Source organism: Procambarus clarkii, chromosome 22 (genome assembly GCF_040958095.1).
Source record: "Procambarus clarkii isolate CNS0578487 chromosome 22, FALCON_Pclarkii_2.0, whole genome shotgun sequence".
NCBI lineage: Eukaryota > Metazoa > Arthropoda > Malacostraca > Decapoda > Cambaridae > Procambarus > Procambarus clarkii.
This window is the reverse complement of record NC_091171.1, coordinates 31,088,358-31,106,003: the sequence shown is the minus strand read 5'-3', so window position 1 is coordinate 31,106,003 and position 17,646 is coordinate 31,088,358. Positions and strand designations below refer to the sequence as shown.

General features: G+C 46.0%; 1 protein-coding gene across 7 annotated transcripts in view; it reads left to right on the top strand.

Moving 5' to 3' along the window:
- Positions 1–1,075: 1,075 nt before the first annotated feature.
- Positions 1,076–17,646, top strand: part of LOC123758570 (trypsin-1) — a 55,017-nt gene continuing 38,446 nt past the window's right edge. For 2 of the 7 annotated variants that reach the window (XR_011229321.1, XM_069328790.1), the window contains exons 1-4: positions 1,078–1,358; positions 12,676–12,815; positions 13,953–14,006; positions 14,864–14,983. Coding sequence is in view for 6 of the 7 variants with exons in the window: in XM_069328790.1 (XP_069184891.1) it covers positions 12,704–12,815; positions 13,953–14,006; positions 14,864–14,983 (286 nt within the window). In the remaining variant the exon portion in view is untranslated. Of the gene's footprint in view, positions 1,359–2,472; positions 2,583–11,013; positions 11,212–12,675; positions 12,816–13,952; positions 14,007–14,863; positions 14,984–17,646 lie in introns of those variants that run through there. The other 5 variants (XM_069328792.1, XM_069328791.1, XM_069328793.1 and 2 more) reach the window with 5 other exon arrangements.

Here is a 17,646-nt window from a genome sequence, read left to right as displayed (position 1 = left end):
GTGGTGGGTGGCAGGGGAGGTGGGAATAATCACTGGTGGGTGGTGGGTGGCAGGGGAGGTGGGAATAATCACTGGTGGGTGGTGGGTGGCTGGAGGGGCATTTGGAGGTTGTCCTTGTGAGATGGGTCGTTGTGGGTGCGCATTGAGCCGTGTGTCCAAGGTTGTCTCCAGAAGGTGACCTCTGGAAGGTGGGCATTGGGCCTCTGCAGGTGGGTATAATGGGTGTTTGGAGGTGGGTAGTGGGCGGTGAGGCGTGGGGTTTGATCAGTGTGCCCAGGGAGATTTGTGGCAAACGGTGGGCGGTGGGTTGTGAGCACTGGAAAATGGGTCTTCATAGGTGTGCCACGGGCGGTCGTGGGTGAGTGGAGCGCCATGGGTGATGACGGTTTGGTGGTGGATCAAAACGGTCGCCCTGGACGCTGGAAGGTTGGTCACTCAACCCGTCCTCTTAACAATAACGTCACTTTTCGCTGGTATGCGCGCTATGGCCAAATTTGGACGTAATTGGAAATGAAATCGACTGACAAAAGTGACGTACTGTTCCGTTTTCTGTTTGAGTCGTCCGGCTTACTCGGCAAGCTTAGAAAAGAAAACTTTCCATTAACGTTTTTCATACAGTTTTGAAACTTTATGAAAATTTCCTGCCCACCTAACCTACCAGAGGACCCTTAACTTACTGTTGTTGAAAAAAAAATCTCAAATATATTTTCATTTTTTTTTTCATTTTCAAAATACGTCCAAATTCGGCCATACGGGCAAACGGTTAAAAGCGACGGTATTTTTAAGAGGACAGGTTGGCGTCGTGAAACATTAAATACAACAGATATTTATCGTGTAAACAGATAAAAAAAAACAAAATAGGGAGGACCTTTGACAAACCGCTGCCTTCCTGTTCTCGTCGAGGCAACTGGAGATGGTGTCCCTCAGGTAAATTCAGGTAAACGGCGAGGAAGTCCTGCGGCCGAGCTGTGAAAATCCAACAGGATCCCAGTTGGAGGAGGTGCCAGCTAGCGCGACCTGTCCTTTCTGGATTATAAACCTCCGTCACTTTGTTGTCAGCTGCTAGTGTATTCCAGAGTACGAGCGGGGTCCTGCGGTCCTGGCCAACGCTCCTTGGAGCGAGGGACATATTGCCTTCATGGTGAAATATTCACAGGAGATCACAGAAGGAATATTACACCACAAGAGCGGCAGTTTAGAGAACTTGGACACTAGAGAGCGAGGCTATATAACTGGGCACCGGAACATGTGGTTGAAGTCTCCTCTGGTGTGTTGTGGAAGGTCTCGCTGACAGAGACTTCACTTTTGGGACATTGTGGAATACTTGAGGCTGTACGACGCTGTCATCTCGCTGGAGGGTATGTGGGTCAGCCTTATAGTAATGAACGACGCTCTCCTTCACTGGATTGTGTCCGCCAGTGACTGTCGGGTCCCTCCCATACATTATTCACGGCTCCAGACTTGCCGTTGTGCGTCTTACTAGTCCAAGACCTGGTGTTGTGCGTCTTACTAGCCCAAGACCTGGTGTTGTGTGTCTTACTAGTCCAAGACCTGGTGTTGGGCGTCTTACTAGTCCAAGACCTGGTGTTGTGCGTCTTACTAGCCCAAGACCTGGTGTTGTGTGTCTTACTAGCCCAAGACCTGGTGTTGTGCGTCTTACTAGCCCAAGACCTGGTGTTGTGCGTCTTACTAGCCCAAGACCTGGTGTTGGGCGTCTTACTAGTCCAAGACCTGGTGTTGGGCGTCTTACTAGTCCAAGACCTGGTGTTGTGCGTCTTACTAGTCCAAGACCTGGTGTTGGGCGTCTTACTAGCCCAAGACCTGGTGTTGTGCGTCTTACTAGTCCAAGACCTGGTGTTGGGCGTCTTACTAGCCCAAGACCTGGTGTTGTGCGTCTTACTAGCCCAAGACCAGGTGTTGTGCGTCTTACTAGTCCAAGACCTGGTGTTGTGCGTCTTACTAGCCCAAGACCTGGTGTTGTGCGTCTTACTAGTCCAAGACCTGGTGTTGTGCGTCTTACTAGTCCAAGACCTGGTGTTGTGCGTCTTACTAGTCCAAGACCTGGTGTTGTGTGTCTTACTAGTCCAAGACCTGGTGTTGTGTGTCTTACTAGCCCAAGACCTGGTGTTGTGCGTCTTACTAGCCCAAGACCTTGTGTTGTGCGTCTTACTAGTCCAAGACCTGGTGTTGTGCGTCTTACTAGTCCAAGACCTGGTGTTGTGCGTCTTACTAGCCCAAGATCTGGTGTTGTGCGTCTTACTAGCCCAAGACCTGGTGTTGTGTGTCTTACTAGTCCAAGACCTGGTGTTGTGTGTCTTACTAGTCCAAGACCTGGTGTTGTGCGTCTTACTAGCCCAAGACCTGGTGTTGTGCGTCTTACTAGTCCAAGACCAGGTGTTGTGCGTCTTACTAGCCCAAGACCTGGTGTTGGGCGTCTTACTAGCCCAAGACCTGGTGTTGTGCGTCTTACTAGTCCAAGACCTGGTGCTGTGTGTCTTACTAGCCCAAGACCTGGTGTTGTGTGTCTTACTAGCCCCTGAACCCCACCAAGACGGCGGGATACCTCCTCCCAACACATTCCTGTGAGTACCAAATTGTGCTTGTAAGGGTTGAGCTTCGACTATTTGGTCCCACCTCTCAATGGTCAATCACCTGGTGTACAGGATCATGGGATTATTGGGCTTTACCATATCTATCATGTCTATGGAGTCTGGCTCCATCTGCTCCCTCCTTAGTACACCACATCTATTTACTACTCTGACACTGACAAAAATGTATTTATAATGTCCCTGTGGCTCATTTGGGTGCTTCATTTCAACTTTTTTTCCTTGTTCGAGCACCACCTTTGATAGTCTATTCTTGTCTGCCATATTAGTTTCCCGGGGAATTTTGTATGTGGGAATCATGTCTTCCCTAACTCCTATATTTTCCAGTTTCTTAGTTCTGGGAATAGTCAGGGCGGGATATTCTTGAACTTTCTCCAGCTTCATTTTACTTTGCGAGGATTTCGGGGCTCAACGTCCCCGCGGCCCGGTCCTCGACCAGGCTTCTTATATATTTGTGTTTAACTAGATCTTGTGTTATCAAGATATATTATGCAATCTAGATTATCTTGTGTTTAACTAGATAAGGACTCCACGCTGGAGCTGCATACTCCAGGATTGGTCTGATATATGTGATATACAAGGTTGTTAATTATTAATTACTCAAATTTGTAAAAGCAGTTGTTATGCTAGCCATCCAAGCATAAGCCATTGATGATATCCTCTTAATGTGTGCTTCAGGAGACAAGTTCGAAATTAAATAAATTCACGGGTCTCTCTTTTTCTCTCGGCCTGATTCTAATAGGATTTCATCTCCAATTTTGTACTTTGTGTCTAACCGTTTTTACCCTTCACCCAATTTCATTACTTTGCACTTACGTGAGTAACCATTTCAGTTTATCACTGTCATCTTGTAGTGTGTGGCTATCAGCCTCCCTCTGACTCCTCCTCAACAGTATTAAGAGGAATGAGTCTATAACCTCCGGATGATCATTTACATATATCTGAAACAGGATACGTGTGAGTACTGGATTATGTTGGACCTCGCTGGTCCCTGACCCCATCTCCCCTGGGCATGGGTAAAGGTGCAGGGTAAGCCAGGGAGAATGAGGGTTAGTCTGGGATGAGGAATGTGTAAGGGAGGGAGTGTGTTGGGAGAGTAGGAAGGTGGAAGGTCTAGGCTTCTGTTGCACTTCTCTTCTTTGTCACCCTGCAGGTTGTGGGTTCCCCACTCCCCTCTGGAATTGTTGATTGTGGTTTCCCGGTTCCCTTCCTTTCTCTGTACCTTAGTACATTTAAAAGTTTGCTCTTCTTTATTGTTTGCTGAATTGGAGCTTCAGCTCCTGGGCCTCAACTCTCAATCATAAACTGCCTGTCTGACTCTTCACACAATCCTCGTGATTTTGCTGTACAGACACTTGAATTAGTATAGTTTGTGAATGGCCTAAGTGTACAGTCAGTACACAATCTATCGACAGTCAGTAGATAGATTTATTGTTAGTATATGGAGTTAGTGTATGGAGTGAGTGTATGGAGTTAATGCATGGAGTGAGTGCATGATGTTAGTGTATGGAGTGAGTGCATGGAGTGAGTGTATGGAGTGTAGAATAAAGTGAAGTTAGCCTCCACTTTTCTCACGAGTCATTGGGTTTCCTACATCTTTCTTTCAAGAAGAATATTTGTCCGATGACTTTTATAACTGCTGTAAATATGTGCACGACACTGCACTGTTATAGTACACATTGTTCCCGCTTGTCGCACTTGTCACCACTAACACGTGGCAGCACGCTACACGACGGTCACCACAGGTCTATCTGGTTAAGAAAACACTATAATACAGATCTAAGTAAAACAATTAAGAGAGAGAAACAGAGAGAGAAGAACGGGGAAGGGAAGATGGGGGGGGGGGGAAGGGGAACGTAAGTGTCCCCCGCCCATTTAAACATCACCGGAAGGGGGAGAAGAGAGAATTCCCCCAAGGTTACCTGTGGAGGAGGTTCGTTCCGCCCCCACCACCCGAACCCCATCACCACCCCTCACCCCCCCCACCCCACCATGTCCCACCTCCCCCCCCCCCACACACATACAGCTCTAGCATCCGGACTATTCTCCACCAATTTCATTAATGCCCTTATTAGATTAATTTCTAAGTCAGGAAAACCCTAACTCAAGCGAAAAATTAGAGACCAGTTTGTCATGTCGAGGGTCCAGGCAAAATATTTGATAAAATAATTAACCTCAGACTTATGAAGCACATGGAAGAGGAGCAAATATATAACACCAAAAGTATAACGTCAGAGTAGTTAACAGATGGACTACATTAGGCAGTGATGTGGAGGAAGCAGACTTCATACATCAGTTTCAAATACAGATATGATAAGAGCCCAGTAGGCTCAGGAATCTGTACACCTGGTGATTGACAGGCGGGACCAAAGAGCCAAAGCTCAACCCCTGCAAGCACAATTAGGTGAGTACACTTAGGTGATTACCAGACAACATGGGTTTAGAGACCCCAGAGGAGTTCATGTAGCTGTAGCCCTCATCTACGAACATATAGCCAACGGCAGAGTCGAAAAAAACCCAGTGTAACATAAACGTGCTCGGAGATGTCTCGAAAACTGTCGACAAAGTCTGGCACACTGGCAACAGAATACAAGATATCTGAACTAGATCTTCCTCAGAGAGAGTGTGCCACGCCGTGCTATAGACAACAGAACAACCCAGCTCACTATTGGCAGCTACTTGGGTGACGCAACAGCACTGACAAGTGGAGTGTCACAAGGAAAGTTCCTCTCGGCCACGTCTTCAACAGGCGGACAGATATTTCATAAACAACGAGAAAAAAATTGAAAAACAAGTGCAAGAAACAAGTTTAAAATAATGCACATTGCAAAAAATCGAGAGTATGACTTTTGACAATCGGCCCAACCAACACACGAATGTTGGCAGAATACTCAGTCAGAATTAACAGAACAGGAATTAATAATTATCTTAAATGACACAATAAACGAAATCAAAACAGCGTTAGACAAACTGAGAAGATTCCGTACCCCCTTGGCAGCACGACAACACACCTACACTCATACAAGGCTCCAGTCCGGCCGTGTCTACAACATCCTCCAGTACCACTTTACACCTTAATGAAAACTAACATAGAAAAGCTAAGAGCAGTGCAAAATAGGGCGCTAAGAAGAGCAACAAAACACCGTCCAGCCATATGATCAGACAGTCCAGGAGCTCCGAACACCATCAAAGTGCTAGAAGACCCAATGCTAGGTAGACTACCCCAAGATGAGACGCCCCGCTCCCACAGCTGGTGGCCCAAGATGAGACGCCCCGCTCCCACAGCTGGTGGCCCAAGATGAGACGCCCTCGCTCCCACAGCTGGTGGCCCAAGATGAGACGCCCCGCTCCCACAGCTGGTGGCCCAAGATGAGACGCCCCGCTCCCACAGCTGGTGGCCCAAGATGAGACGCCCCGCTCCCACAGCTGGTGGCCCAAGATGAGACGCCCCGCTCCCACAGCTGGTGGCCCAAGATGAGACGCCCCGCTCCCACAGCTGGTGGCCCAAGATGAGACGCCTCGCTCCCACAGCTGGTGGCCCAAGATGAGACGCCCCGCTCCCACAGCTGGTGGCCCAAGATGAGACGCCCTGCTCCTACAGCTGGTGGCCCAAGATGAGACGTCCCGCTACCACAGCTGGTGGCCCAAGATGAGACGCCCCACTCCCACAGCTGGTGGCCCAAGATGAGACGCCCCGCTCCCACAGCTGGTGGCCCAAGATGAGACGCCCTGCTCCCACAGCTGGTGGCCCAAGATGAGACGCCCCACTCCCACAGCTGGTGGCCCAAGATGAGACGCCCCGCTCCCACAGCTGGTGGCCCAAGATGAGACGCCCTGCTCCCACAGCTGGTGGCCCAAGATGAGACGCCCTGCTCCCACAGCTGGTGGCCCAAGATGAGACGCCCCACTCCCACAGCTGGTGGCCCAAGATGAGACGCCCCGCTCCCACAGCTGGTGGCCCAAGATGAGACGCCCCGCTCCCACAGCTGGTGGCCCAAGATGAGACGTCCCGCTACCACAGCTGGTGGCCCAAGATGAGACGCCCCACTCCCACAGCTGGTGGCCCAAGATGAGACGCCCCGCTCCCACAGCTGGTGGCCCAAGATGAGACGTCCCGCTACCACAGCTGGTGGCCCAAGATGAGACGCCCTGCTCCCACAGCTGGTGGCCCAAGATGAGACGCCCCACTCCCACAGCTGGTGGCCCAAGATGAGACGCCCCGCTCCCACAGCTGGTGGCCCAAGATGAGACGTCCCGCTACCACAGCTGGTGGCCCAAGATGAGACGCCCTGCTCCCACAGCTGGTGGCCCAAGATGAGACGCCCCACTCCCACAGCTGGTGGCCCAAGATGAGACGCCCCACTCCCACAGCTGGTGGCCCAAGATGAGACGCCCCACTCCCACAGCTGGTGGCCCAAGATGAGACGCCCCGCTCCCACAGCTGGTGGCTCAAGATGAGATGCCCCGCTCCCACAGCTGGTGGCTCAAGATGAGATGCCCCGCTCCCACAGCTGGTGGCTCAAGATGAGACGCCCCGCTCCCACAGCTGGTGGCCCAAGATGAGACGCCCCACTCCCACAGCTGGTGGCCCAAGATGAGACGCCCCGCTCCCACAGCTGGTGGCCCAAGATGAGACGCCCCGCTCCCACAGCTGGTGGCCCAAGATGAGACGTCCCGCTCCCACAACTGGTGGCCCAAGATGAGACGCCCCGCTCCCACAACTGGTGGCCCAAGATGAGACGTCCCCGCTCCCACAGCTGGTGGCCCAAGATGAGACGCCCCGCTCCCACAGCTGGTGGCCCAAGATGAGACGCCCCGCTCCCACAGCTGGTGGCCCAAGATGAGACGCCCCGCTCCCACAGCTGGTGGCCCAAGATGAGACGTCCCGCTCCCACAACTGGTGGCCCAAGATGAGACGTCCCGCTCCCACAACTGGTGGCCCAAGAGCCTCAATTTACTCAACAACAATCAAGTCCCACAATACATAATTGCAAGATGAAATAAAAACGTAAACTCCGCGAGAGAACAAAGAACATGACCTTCAGAACAGAAGAACAAAACATGTACACAAACATCTCAGTGTATGTGTGTGTGTATATATATATATATATATATATATATATATATATATATATATATATATATATATATATATATATATATATAATGTACATGTTACATCATGTACAATAGAGTGCACATATTGTGAATGGGTGTTACCTATTAACAACGTGACTTGGAGGTCATGGCTGACGTAAATTGCTTCATCTTCGTCACTCTCAGAAAATGGCAGACTGTCATGGCTGAAGTAACGGTGCTATCTTTTGTCACGCTGACAGAGATAACAGTCCACAGCTGCAGTAACTGACTTGAACTCATCACCTCGGAATATCGAGTCCAATAATACTGGTGAAGGGGCAAGGTGGAGGCCCCTGACCTGACCTTTAGACCGTGCCAGAGTCACCGTGTGTGATGCTCTGGTGACTCAGGTGAAGGCCACACACACACACACACACACACACACACACACACACACACCTCGCCGCACTCCACTCCACTTGGACTCACTTGCGTGGCCACCGCCTTACGCAAGTCACTGCTCAATGGGACAATTGAGAACAAACAATTAAATGTTTATTCATGGCCGGAGTAACGCCACGCTTGGCTGTCGAGCACACTGTCAACGTTATGCTACGTCTGTGTCTTTACTGCCATGAAATGTCTGACAACAAAGTTTCGTCATCTAAGATGTTTGAGTTAGTTGAGAGCCATTGTCGATTAGCTGGCTTCCTGTTGTACTCACCTAGATGTGCTTGCGGGGGTTGAGCTTTGTCTCTTTGGTCCCGCCTCTCAACCGTCACTCAACTGGTGTACAGATTCTTGAGCCTACTGGGCTCTATCATACGTATATTTAAATCTGTGTATGGAGTCAGCTTCCACCACATCACTGCCTAATGCATTCCATTTATTAACTACTCTGACACTGAAAAAATTCTTTCTAACGTTGTTGTGGCTCATCTGGGTACTAAGTGTCCACCTGTGTCCCCTTGTTGGTGTTCTGTGTGGGTTAGTAGACGAGAGAAAGTGTAAATGCCATATTAGGTAGGGTCCTGCAACGGGTGATTGCCTTGGATCTGTAGTATAGTGGCTTAATGACTTGGTAATTGCTGATGATTTATTGGTAAAAACAGAATTTGGGATAGTTGAGAAGCACTGTCGATTAGTTGAAGTCTTGTGAGGGTCAGAAGATGAGAGAATCAAACCTACTATAATTTACTAACTCAAGAATCACCCCATTGTTAATATTATATATTCCACACCTTATTCTACTCCACTTTAAGCACATTATACATTCCACCAAAATTTACATATATTAAATAACTATAAAACAAAGTTCAAAGCAGAAACCAAACTTTGCAACACTCCGCAAGAAGAGAGTTTGGGTTAGTTGAGAGCCGTTGCCGGCGATGAGTCACAATAACGAGGCAAAATTATGTTGACCAGACCACACACTAGAAGGTGAAGGGACGACCACGTTTCGGTCCGTCCTGGACCATTCTCAAGTCGATCGAGAACCGATCGGTTCTTGAGAACCGTTGTCGATTAGTTGACGTCTTGCGAGGGGCCAGGAGACGAGAGAAGTGTCGTGCCGTAGTGGGCAGGTTTTTGCTACGGCTGATTACCTTGGATCTGTAGCAGTAGGGTTAACCCTTAGGCTGCTACAATCGCTTTCTGCAACTTCTTCCTCTGTACAAATCGACATATACAGGCTATTTCTTTTTGGCTTTTCAATACTTTTTTCTACTCAGACCACGTTATAGTGCTTTTAAATACCTGCGCTGTTTAGGGGGTTAATGACTTAGTAATTGCTGATGGATTATGTATGAAAACAAATACAACCACGAACCACCCCCCATCCCCCGACAACTGTGGTGGCCTGGTTATCTGGGGCGTGTGCGTGGGACTACCCACCGCACAGGTTCGAATCCTCATCACGGTTCCTTCGGATTTTCGCATTGATACAATCACCTGTGATTACTCTCTGTGTATGATCTCTCTGGTTACACATTGTATTTTGAGCAGCCTATTCCTCGTTCATTATGTATTACCCCCCATACTATACATAAATTACCTAATTATGTTAAGTTATGTCCTAAACGATCTATGTATTACTGGCTTTATATATTATACGTTGTATACCTACAAATATTCCACTATATCATGTTTCAGATATATCTGTGTATAAATATATATTTTTATTAGTAGTAGTATGTGGCTGTAGGCCTGTGGCCAGTGGTGGAGTGTGGTTGTTCACGCCTTGTCCCACACACCATCAGCCAATTACTCATAGTTGCAGTATTTACTGGGCACAGGACCCCCCCCCCCCCATGTGCACGCTGCGTCCCATCTTGACGCAGTGCTGTATGTGGGACGCAGTGCCTCATGTCCCCATGTGGACGCAGCAGCCTATGCGGACGCAGAACAGTGGACGCTATACCATGTTTGGGTTGCGTCAGGTGTTGTACACATAACAACAACCGAACAACCGCTAAACACTCACTGAGAATTCACTAATTCAGAGTTTACTAAATAATCATTAAACACATGCAAAATCACCAATCAACAATCATTGAAAAATTATTTATCATCACAAAATAATTACCAATCACTGCACATTAAATAATTACAAAATAATTACCAATCACTGCACACTAAAATAATCACAAAACAATCACTCAAGAACCACTAAACAACAACTAAACCAACGACTGAACAGTCACTGAACAGTCACTAATCGAAATAACTGCAAACAATCATTAAACCATTAATCACAAAACCTCTAACAGTCACTAAAGAACCATTAAACAACCACAAAACATTAAATAAACCACCAGTAAACAGGTCAGATGGTCCGAGAAGTCGTGAAGGAACGCCAACTTACCCGTCCCGGGGAATTTCCATGTTTCTTGATAACCTTGGCAGAGGTCGGTTTTTGCTTGGCTCGTGTGAACACGTGTAGGCAGGTGCCGGGGTCCCCGAAGGCAGGTGCTGGCTGCCACGAAGCACAGGTGCTGAGAGGGGCCACGTGGGCACGTGTTGAGAGGGGCCACGTGGGCACGTGCTGAGGGGGCCACGTGCTGAGAGGGGCCACGTGGGCACGTGCTGAGAGGGGCCACGTGGGCACGTGCTGAGAGGGGCCACGTGGGCACGTGCTGAGAGGGGCCACGTGCTGAGAGGGGCCACGTGGGCACGTGCTGAGAGGGGCCACGTGCTGAGAGGGGCCACGTGCTGAGAGGGCCCATGTAGGGAAGTGCCAGGGGACAGGGCACAGGTCTGACTCCATCCACAAGTTTCCCACTCTGACTTAACTCCATTTATGCTAACTGTTTTTCTCTGAACTAACCAGGCTGTGATGCAACACTTGATACCCGCCAATACCGTGAGCCTCTAGTCTTCCAGTGTCACTCGTGGAACACAGTATCAGAGGTCCTGCTAGAGCCAAGGTGCAGAATGTTGCAATGTTTTCCACTATCAACTACTTGATATATGCTGGACAAGAATGAGAGTATATTTGGCAAACATGAATGAGTCTTACTGAAGCCACGTGAGTCCTTGATCAGTCTGTTTTCAGAGATGTAAACGAATGACTTTTGTAATTATTGATTCAAGAAATTTTCCTCCAGTTAATAAAGATTCAGCAACTATTCAGGACGATAGTTCGACGGACGCAATCATAGTAATAATTTACACCACATTAGCAACTTTCATATATAATAAGTCAATGGAGTTGTGGAAAGACAAGGGAGCCGCTATACCTTCTTTACCTTCCTTGGACATCCTGCCCATCACCTCAGGGGCCTGGCGCCTTGCCGGGGTTTAATTGTTCGGTTTAATAACTTCCTCGCTGGTAATAAGCTAGTCAACCGGTCTTCTTGACCACCTACATAGATGGGTTCAGCTGTTGACACATTATCAAGTTCTTCACTAGTAAACACAGAGACAAAGTGCTTATTTAAAATACCACCCAAATGTTTCTTAGTTAACCTGTTCCAGTTCTCAGTGGGTCAGACTTCTCCCTAATCTTTGTTTGATATTCCTCAAGAAAAACACTTTAGGATTAGTCTTTGCCTGTCTTACAATGCGTTATTCATAACTTACTTTCGTAACATTTATTTTAAGTTTGAGAAGCTGTTGTTCTCTAATAACTTCCTCCATTCTTATTTCGTTTCTATATGCTGTAGTTACCTTTTACCTAGACAGTTGTATAGTCTCAAGACTATCATTTGGGGTCACTCTTAATCGTCCCGACCAATTTATATGATATTGAATATTTCTGCTTTGTTCCGAGTTATTCCCATAGCTTGACGCTAGCGTGCTGGAGCGTCAGGTCACTTACTGGTGACCCCCCTGGTGACCCCCCTGGTGACCCCCCTGGTGACCCCCCTGGTGACCCCCCTGGTGACTCAGTCTGACCTCTAGGGTCATCACACCTCATCTCCCCCCCCCTCTTTGGTCAAGGCTGGTCAGTCTGTCCTTCTCCATAAACTCCTTAATCCCTTAAAATCAGTTTCACGAAACTGATTTTGGTGGCACTACACCAGGGTGGGGGGTTTCTCCATTATTATTAGTAATTATTATTAGTTAGAAAATCAGTAGGAGCCGTGAAGAGGATTCGAACCTGTACTTTGGGTACTCCCAATGCCTTAGGCCACTACACCCCGTCATGGTCAAAGAACTGCAACCTGGGATCCCACTGAGTCGTCAAGGGTTCCTGAGGCTTCACTTGAAGCCTAATCATCGTTGTACACAATTCCCCCCTCCCCCCCCCCCCCTGGACTCTGTAACCCTGCGAGCAGTAGAACAGAATATATGATAAACATTAAGATGAAGCAATGAGAGATAATAGGACGGGTTCTCTTCTTGTTTGGAACAGGTGTTGACCAGGTGTGTGTACCAACAGGTGTTGACCAGGTGCGTGTACCAACAGGTGTTGACCAGGTGTGTGTACCAACAGGTGTTGACCAGGTGTGTGTACCGACAGGTGTTGACCACGTGCGTGTACCAACAGGTGTTGACCAGGTGTGTGTACGGAGAGGATGAAGAGTGTGGTGGCGGTGTTGGTGTTGTGGGTGGCGGTGTGGGCGGCCGCGGGCGTGGAGGACACGCACCAGGAGCACCAGCAGCTCCACACCAGAGTAAAGAGGCAGTGTAAGTCCTCATTCACTCACTCACTCACTCACTCACTCATTCATTAACGTAATTTCCTCTCATATTCAAATTCCTTCAATTAAGTAAAACAAACGTCATTCACTCGTACAATTTCACTCATACACTCATTGCTCCCTCACAGGTGCCTCGGCTTCTCACACTTCTCATAACCAACCCGTTCTCGCACTTTCTTATAGTCAATATTGACTTATTAAATACGTGCATATGTGACATACTAAACATACTAGTTTACCTTGAAAAGCTTCATAGAAAACACCGACCTTACCTAACCTTCTTAGTATGTTAAGATAAGCATCTTATTGCTTCGTAATTACAATTATTACTTAACGTATTATAGGTATAGGTAACCTATACCTATTATAGGTATAGGTTAAGTAATAATTGTAATTATTAATCCCTATAATAGGTATAGGTTACCTATAATAGGTATAGGTAACCTATACCTATTATAGGTATAGGTTAAGTAATAATTGTAATTACGAAGCAATAATGATGCTTATCTTAACATACTAAGAAGGTTTGGTAAGGTCGGTGTTTTCTATGAAGCTTTTCAAGGTAAACTAGTATGTTTAGTATGTCACATATGCACGTATTTAATAAGTCAATATTGACTATACGAAAGTGCGAGAACGGGTTGCATACTCACACCTCCCACTCTGATGCCTCGCTAACTCATCCCCAACTTACTCGTGTCTTATATTATGATGTGTAAATGTTTAGAAGTTGGGCGCGTTTCCTATCACCTAATGCACCTGTTCACCTAATAGTAACTAGGTACCCAGGAGTTACTCAGCTTGCTGTAGGGATTGCATTCCTGGGGGGGGGGGAAGTCAGTATAAGTCTAACACGTATATATACATTGGCTTATATACAATGTATATATGTATACATATATACATTGGCTGCCTGTCCCCCAACACAATTATTATTATTATTATTATTTAAATCATCATTATTACTAATTATAATTGTATCATAAAATAGGCTGCATTTTATGCAATGTTTGCTGTTGTTGTTCGTGTTGTTAGTGTATTATTTTTGTATCATTATTGTGAATGTATTGTATATACTGTATTTTTTGTATTAGATTTCTTTATCGACTGCATCTTTTTTTAGTTGGGTTTCACGGCAGACGAGGCGGGAACCCCCACTTTCTCAACGACCGTTTTGGTAAGTCGGTAGAGGCTAGTTGGCTAGTTAGCTGCCTGGTTATTTACCTTGTAAACTGGCTGGCTAGCTGGACGGCTTGTTAGTTGTCCAGTTTACTGGTTAGCTGGGAGACTGGTTTATTAGCTGGCTGGCTAGTTTGGCTAGCTGGCTTGTTGATGGCTAGCAGGCTAGTTAGCTGTCTGGGTGATTGTTTAGCCGGATGTCAGGCTGGGCTGGATGACTAGGTAGTTGGCTAGCTGACTAGCTGCATAGCTGACAGGTTGGCTAGTTGGCTGACGGCTAGGTGAAAGGCTTAAAAAAAGCTTAGTCTGACTTCATCAGTTAGAACTTAATGTTGCTTATCGCGTGGCTTTGTACACAAAATTAATGCTTAGCTAAATCAGTTTAAAATATATCTAAAGCATTTTGCCAATATTGTTCCTAATATATAAAGCTTCAAATCTTAAGCTTTGGATGCTTAGCTTTTATTAAATGCCGTTTTTGGTAACTCTTTTGAAGTTCCTAATGCAATATTGTATATATAAAGTGATTTAAATTAAATAAATGTACACTCACACAGTCACTGCTGTACACTCATGTGTGGACTGCTGTACTTACAGTCAGTTGTACACTCATTCAGGCACTGCTGTGTATACACCCACACAATAACTGTTGTACACAGTCCTTTACACACACACTGTCACCCATGTACACTCACTGTGTCACTGCTGTACATACACTCGATCTATCGTGTACGAAATCAATCACCGGTTTAGACTCAGTCACCCACACAAGCTCTTGACATATCTATTATCTCTCGCCTCTCTCTCTCTCTCTCTCACTTCTTTCTCATCCCTCACCCGCCTCACCCCCGGCAGGAGGCCGCCAGGACAGCCTCTTCCTCCCCGGTGAGACTCCCAACTTGGACGACTCGGCTTTGTTTACCCAGCTCGAGAACCCTCAGGACCCCTCCAGTTTCCAGGAGCGTGCCCCGCCCCGTTAGTCCCCAAGAACTGTTCGCGCAAGCTTGCCTCTCCCGCTTCAGTGCCGCTTCACTTCCTCCCCTCTAGCGCTTCCGCCACTGCTTGCGATTACAGCAGCTATAACTACAAGTCTTTAAGACTGTAAACGACATAACAGCTTATGGGAGCATGGGTTGTTGTATTATTCCTGATCTTGAAAAATACAGCAATATTTACATTTTTTCTTGGGTGGTGCTTTCAGTGTGGAGGCCGCGGCTTGTTAAAGGTTCAGGAAGTGCTGCTACTGGCCATAGGAGCGGTAGTCGCAGTGGTGATAGCAACGGGTTAGATATGGCAGCAGAAGTTGTGGTAGACATATCAGTAAAGGTAACAATAGTGGTAGATAGAGCAGTAGACGTTGAAGTAGCACTAGAGGTAGATATAGCAGTAGACTGAGAAGTAGCATCACTAATATCAATTTTACTAGCAGAAGCAGTTTGCAATGAGAATCATAAATAGATATAGACACACAATTATCGGCAGCTACTCTAGCAATAGCAGTAGAAGTAGTGGTACAGATAGTACTAGCTGTAGCAGCACTAATACAACTACATACTAGCACTGATCCATGATCACTAGTGCATGACCGGTAGTTCTAGCACTAGCCTATTACTAGAATCATTACAGTTGCTGCTTATGTTGCATAGTCGTGCATGATAAACATAGTTAAGTCTTCGTGACCAGGCCCTCCAAGACAGGATCCACTATCTTGTTAAGGTTGGTAAATAACTTGTGATTTTATACGTGTTTCTCTATCATGTTTCATTGTGTGTCTGTATTTTGTATACATTAATACGTCCATTTATATCTTAAGTCCATCCATATCATCCACTCTGTTAAAAAGGCCTATACGCTCGTGTGGATTTAGTCCATCCATACGATGGATAGACTAAATTATAGTCTTGTATTAAATGCGTCCGTACGACCCCGTCTATCACGACCGGCTACGGTATCTGATGTTACTTCTTCTTCCATGAGTCCTGATCTCAGGCACTAGGAAAACATTTTCCTCGCTTTTATGGCAGGTTTGGCAACACTGCCACTGTGACTGTGTCAGGTCTGGCAACACTGCCACTGTGTGTCAGGTCTGGCAACACTGCCACTGTGTGTCAGGTTTGGCAACACTGCCACTGTGACTGTGTCAGGTCTGGCAACACTGCCACTGTGTGTCAGGTCTGGCAACACTGCCACTGTGTGTCAGGTCTGGCAACACTGCCACTGTGTGTCAGGTCTGGCAACACTGCCACTGTGTGTCAGGTCTGGCAACACTGCCACTGTGTGTCAGGTCTGGCAACACTGCCACTGTGTGTCAGGTCTGGCAACAATCCATATTATATATATATATATATATATATATATATATATATATATATGTCGTACCTAGTAGCCAGAACTCACTTTTTGGCCTACTATTCAAGGCCCGATTTGCCTAATAAGCCAAGTTTTCCTGAATTAATATATTTTTTCTAATTTTTTTCTTATGAAATGATAAAGCTACCCATTTCATTATGTATGAGGTCAATTTTTTTTTATTGGAGTAAAAATTAACGTAGATATATGACCGAACCTAACCAACCCTACCTAACCTAACCTAACCTATATTTATAGGTAAGGTTAGGTTAGGTAGCCAAAAAAAGCTAGGTTAGGTTAGGTTAGGTAGGTTAGGTAGACGAAAAAACATTAATTCATGAAAACTTGGCTTATTAGGCAAATCGGGCCTTGAATAGTAGGCTGAGAAGTGCGTTCTGGCTATTAGGTACGACATATATATATATATATATATATATATATATATATATATATGTCGTACCTAGTAGCCAGAACTCACTTCTCAGCCTACTATTCAAGGCCCGATTTGCCTAATAAGCCAAGTTTTCCTGAATTAATATATTTACTATAATTTTTTTCTTATGAAATGATAAAGCAACCCTTTTCTCTATGTATGAGGTCAATTTTTTTTTATTGGAGTTAAAATTAACGTAGATATATGACCGAACCTAACCAACCCTACCTAACCTAACCTAACCTATATTTATAGGTAAGGTTAGGTTAGGTAGCCAAAAAAAGCTAGGTTAGGTTAGGTTAGGTAGGTTAGGTAGCTGAAAAAACATTAATTCATGAAAACTTGGCTTATTAGGCAAATCGGGCCTTGAATAGTAGGCTGAGAAGTGCGTTCTGGCTACTAGGTACGACATATATATATATATATATATATATATATTATATATATATATATATATATATATATATATATATATATATATAATATATATATATATATATATATCCATGTATATAATGTATACATATATACATTATATACCCCGTTCCTGTGCCAGGTAAGTTACGGGCTGGGTCAAGTTCCAAGTAGCATAGCCCGTGCTACTTGGAACTTGTTCTGAATAGCTGAATCTATAACAACAACAACAACAACAGTAATTTCTTATCACTTGAGAATGAACCATGTAGGTTCGAAACGTTGTGCAATTGTATAATAAGTGTAATACATTCTATAGTTATTCACTTTTTTCTTCACCTTGAAAAAACGGACATGACTTTTGGAGAACTCCTCTTTCAACTAATCCCTGATGCAAGAATAATAGAGGGATAGAAGCCCTAAACCAGAATATAGTTAATAC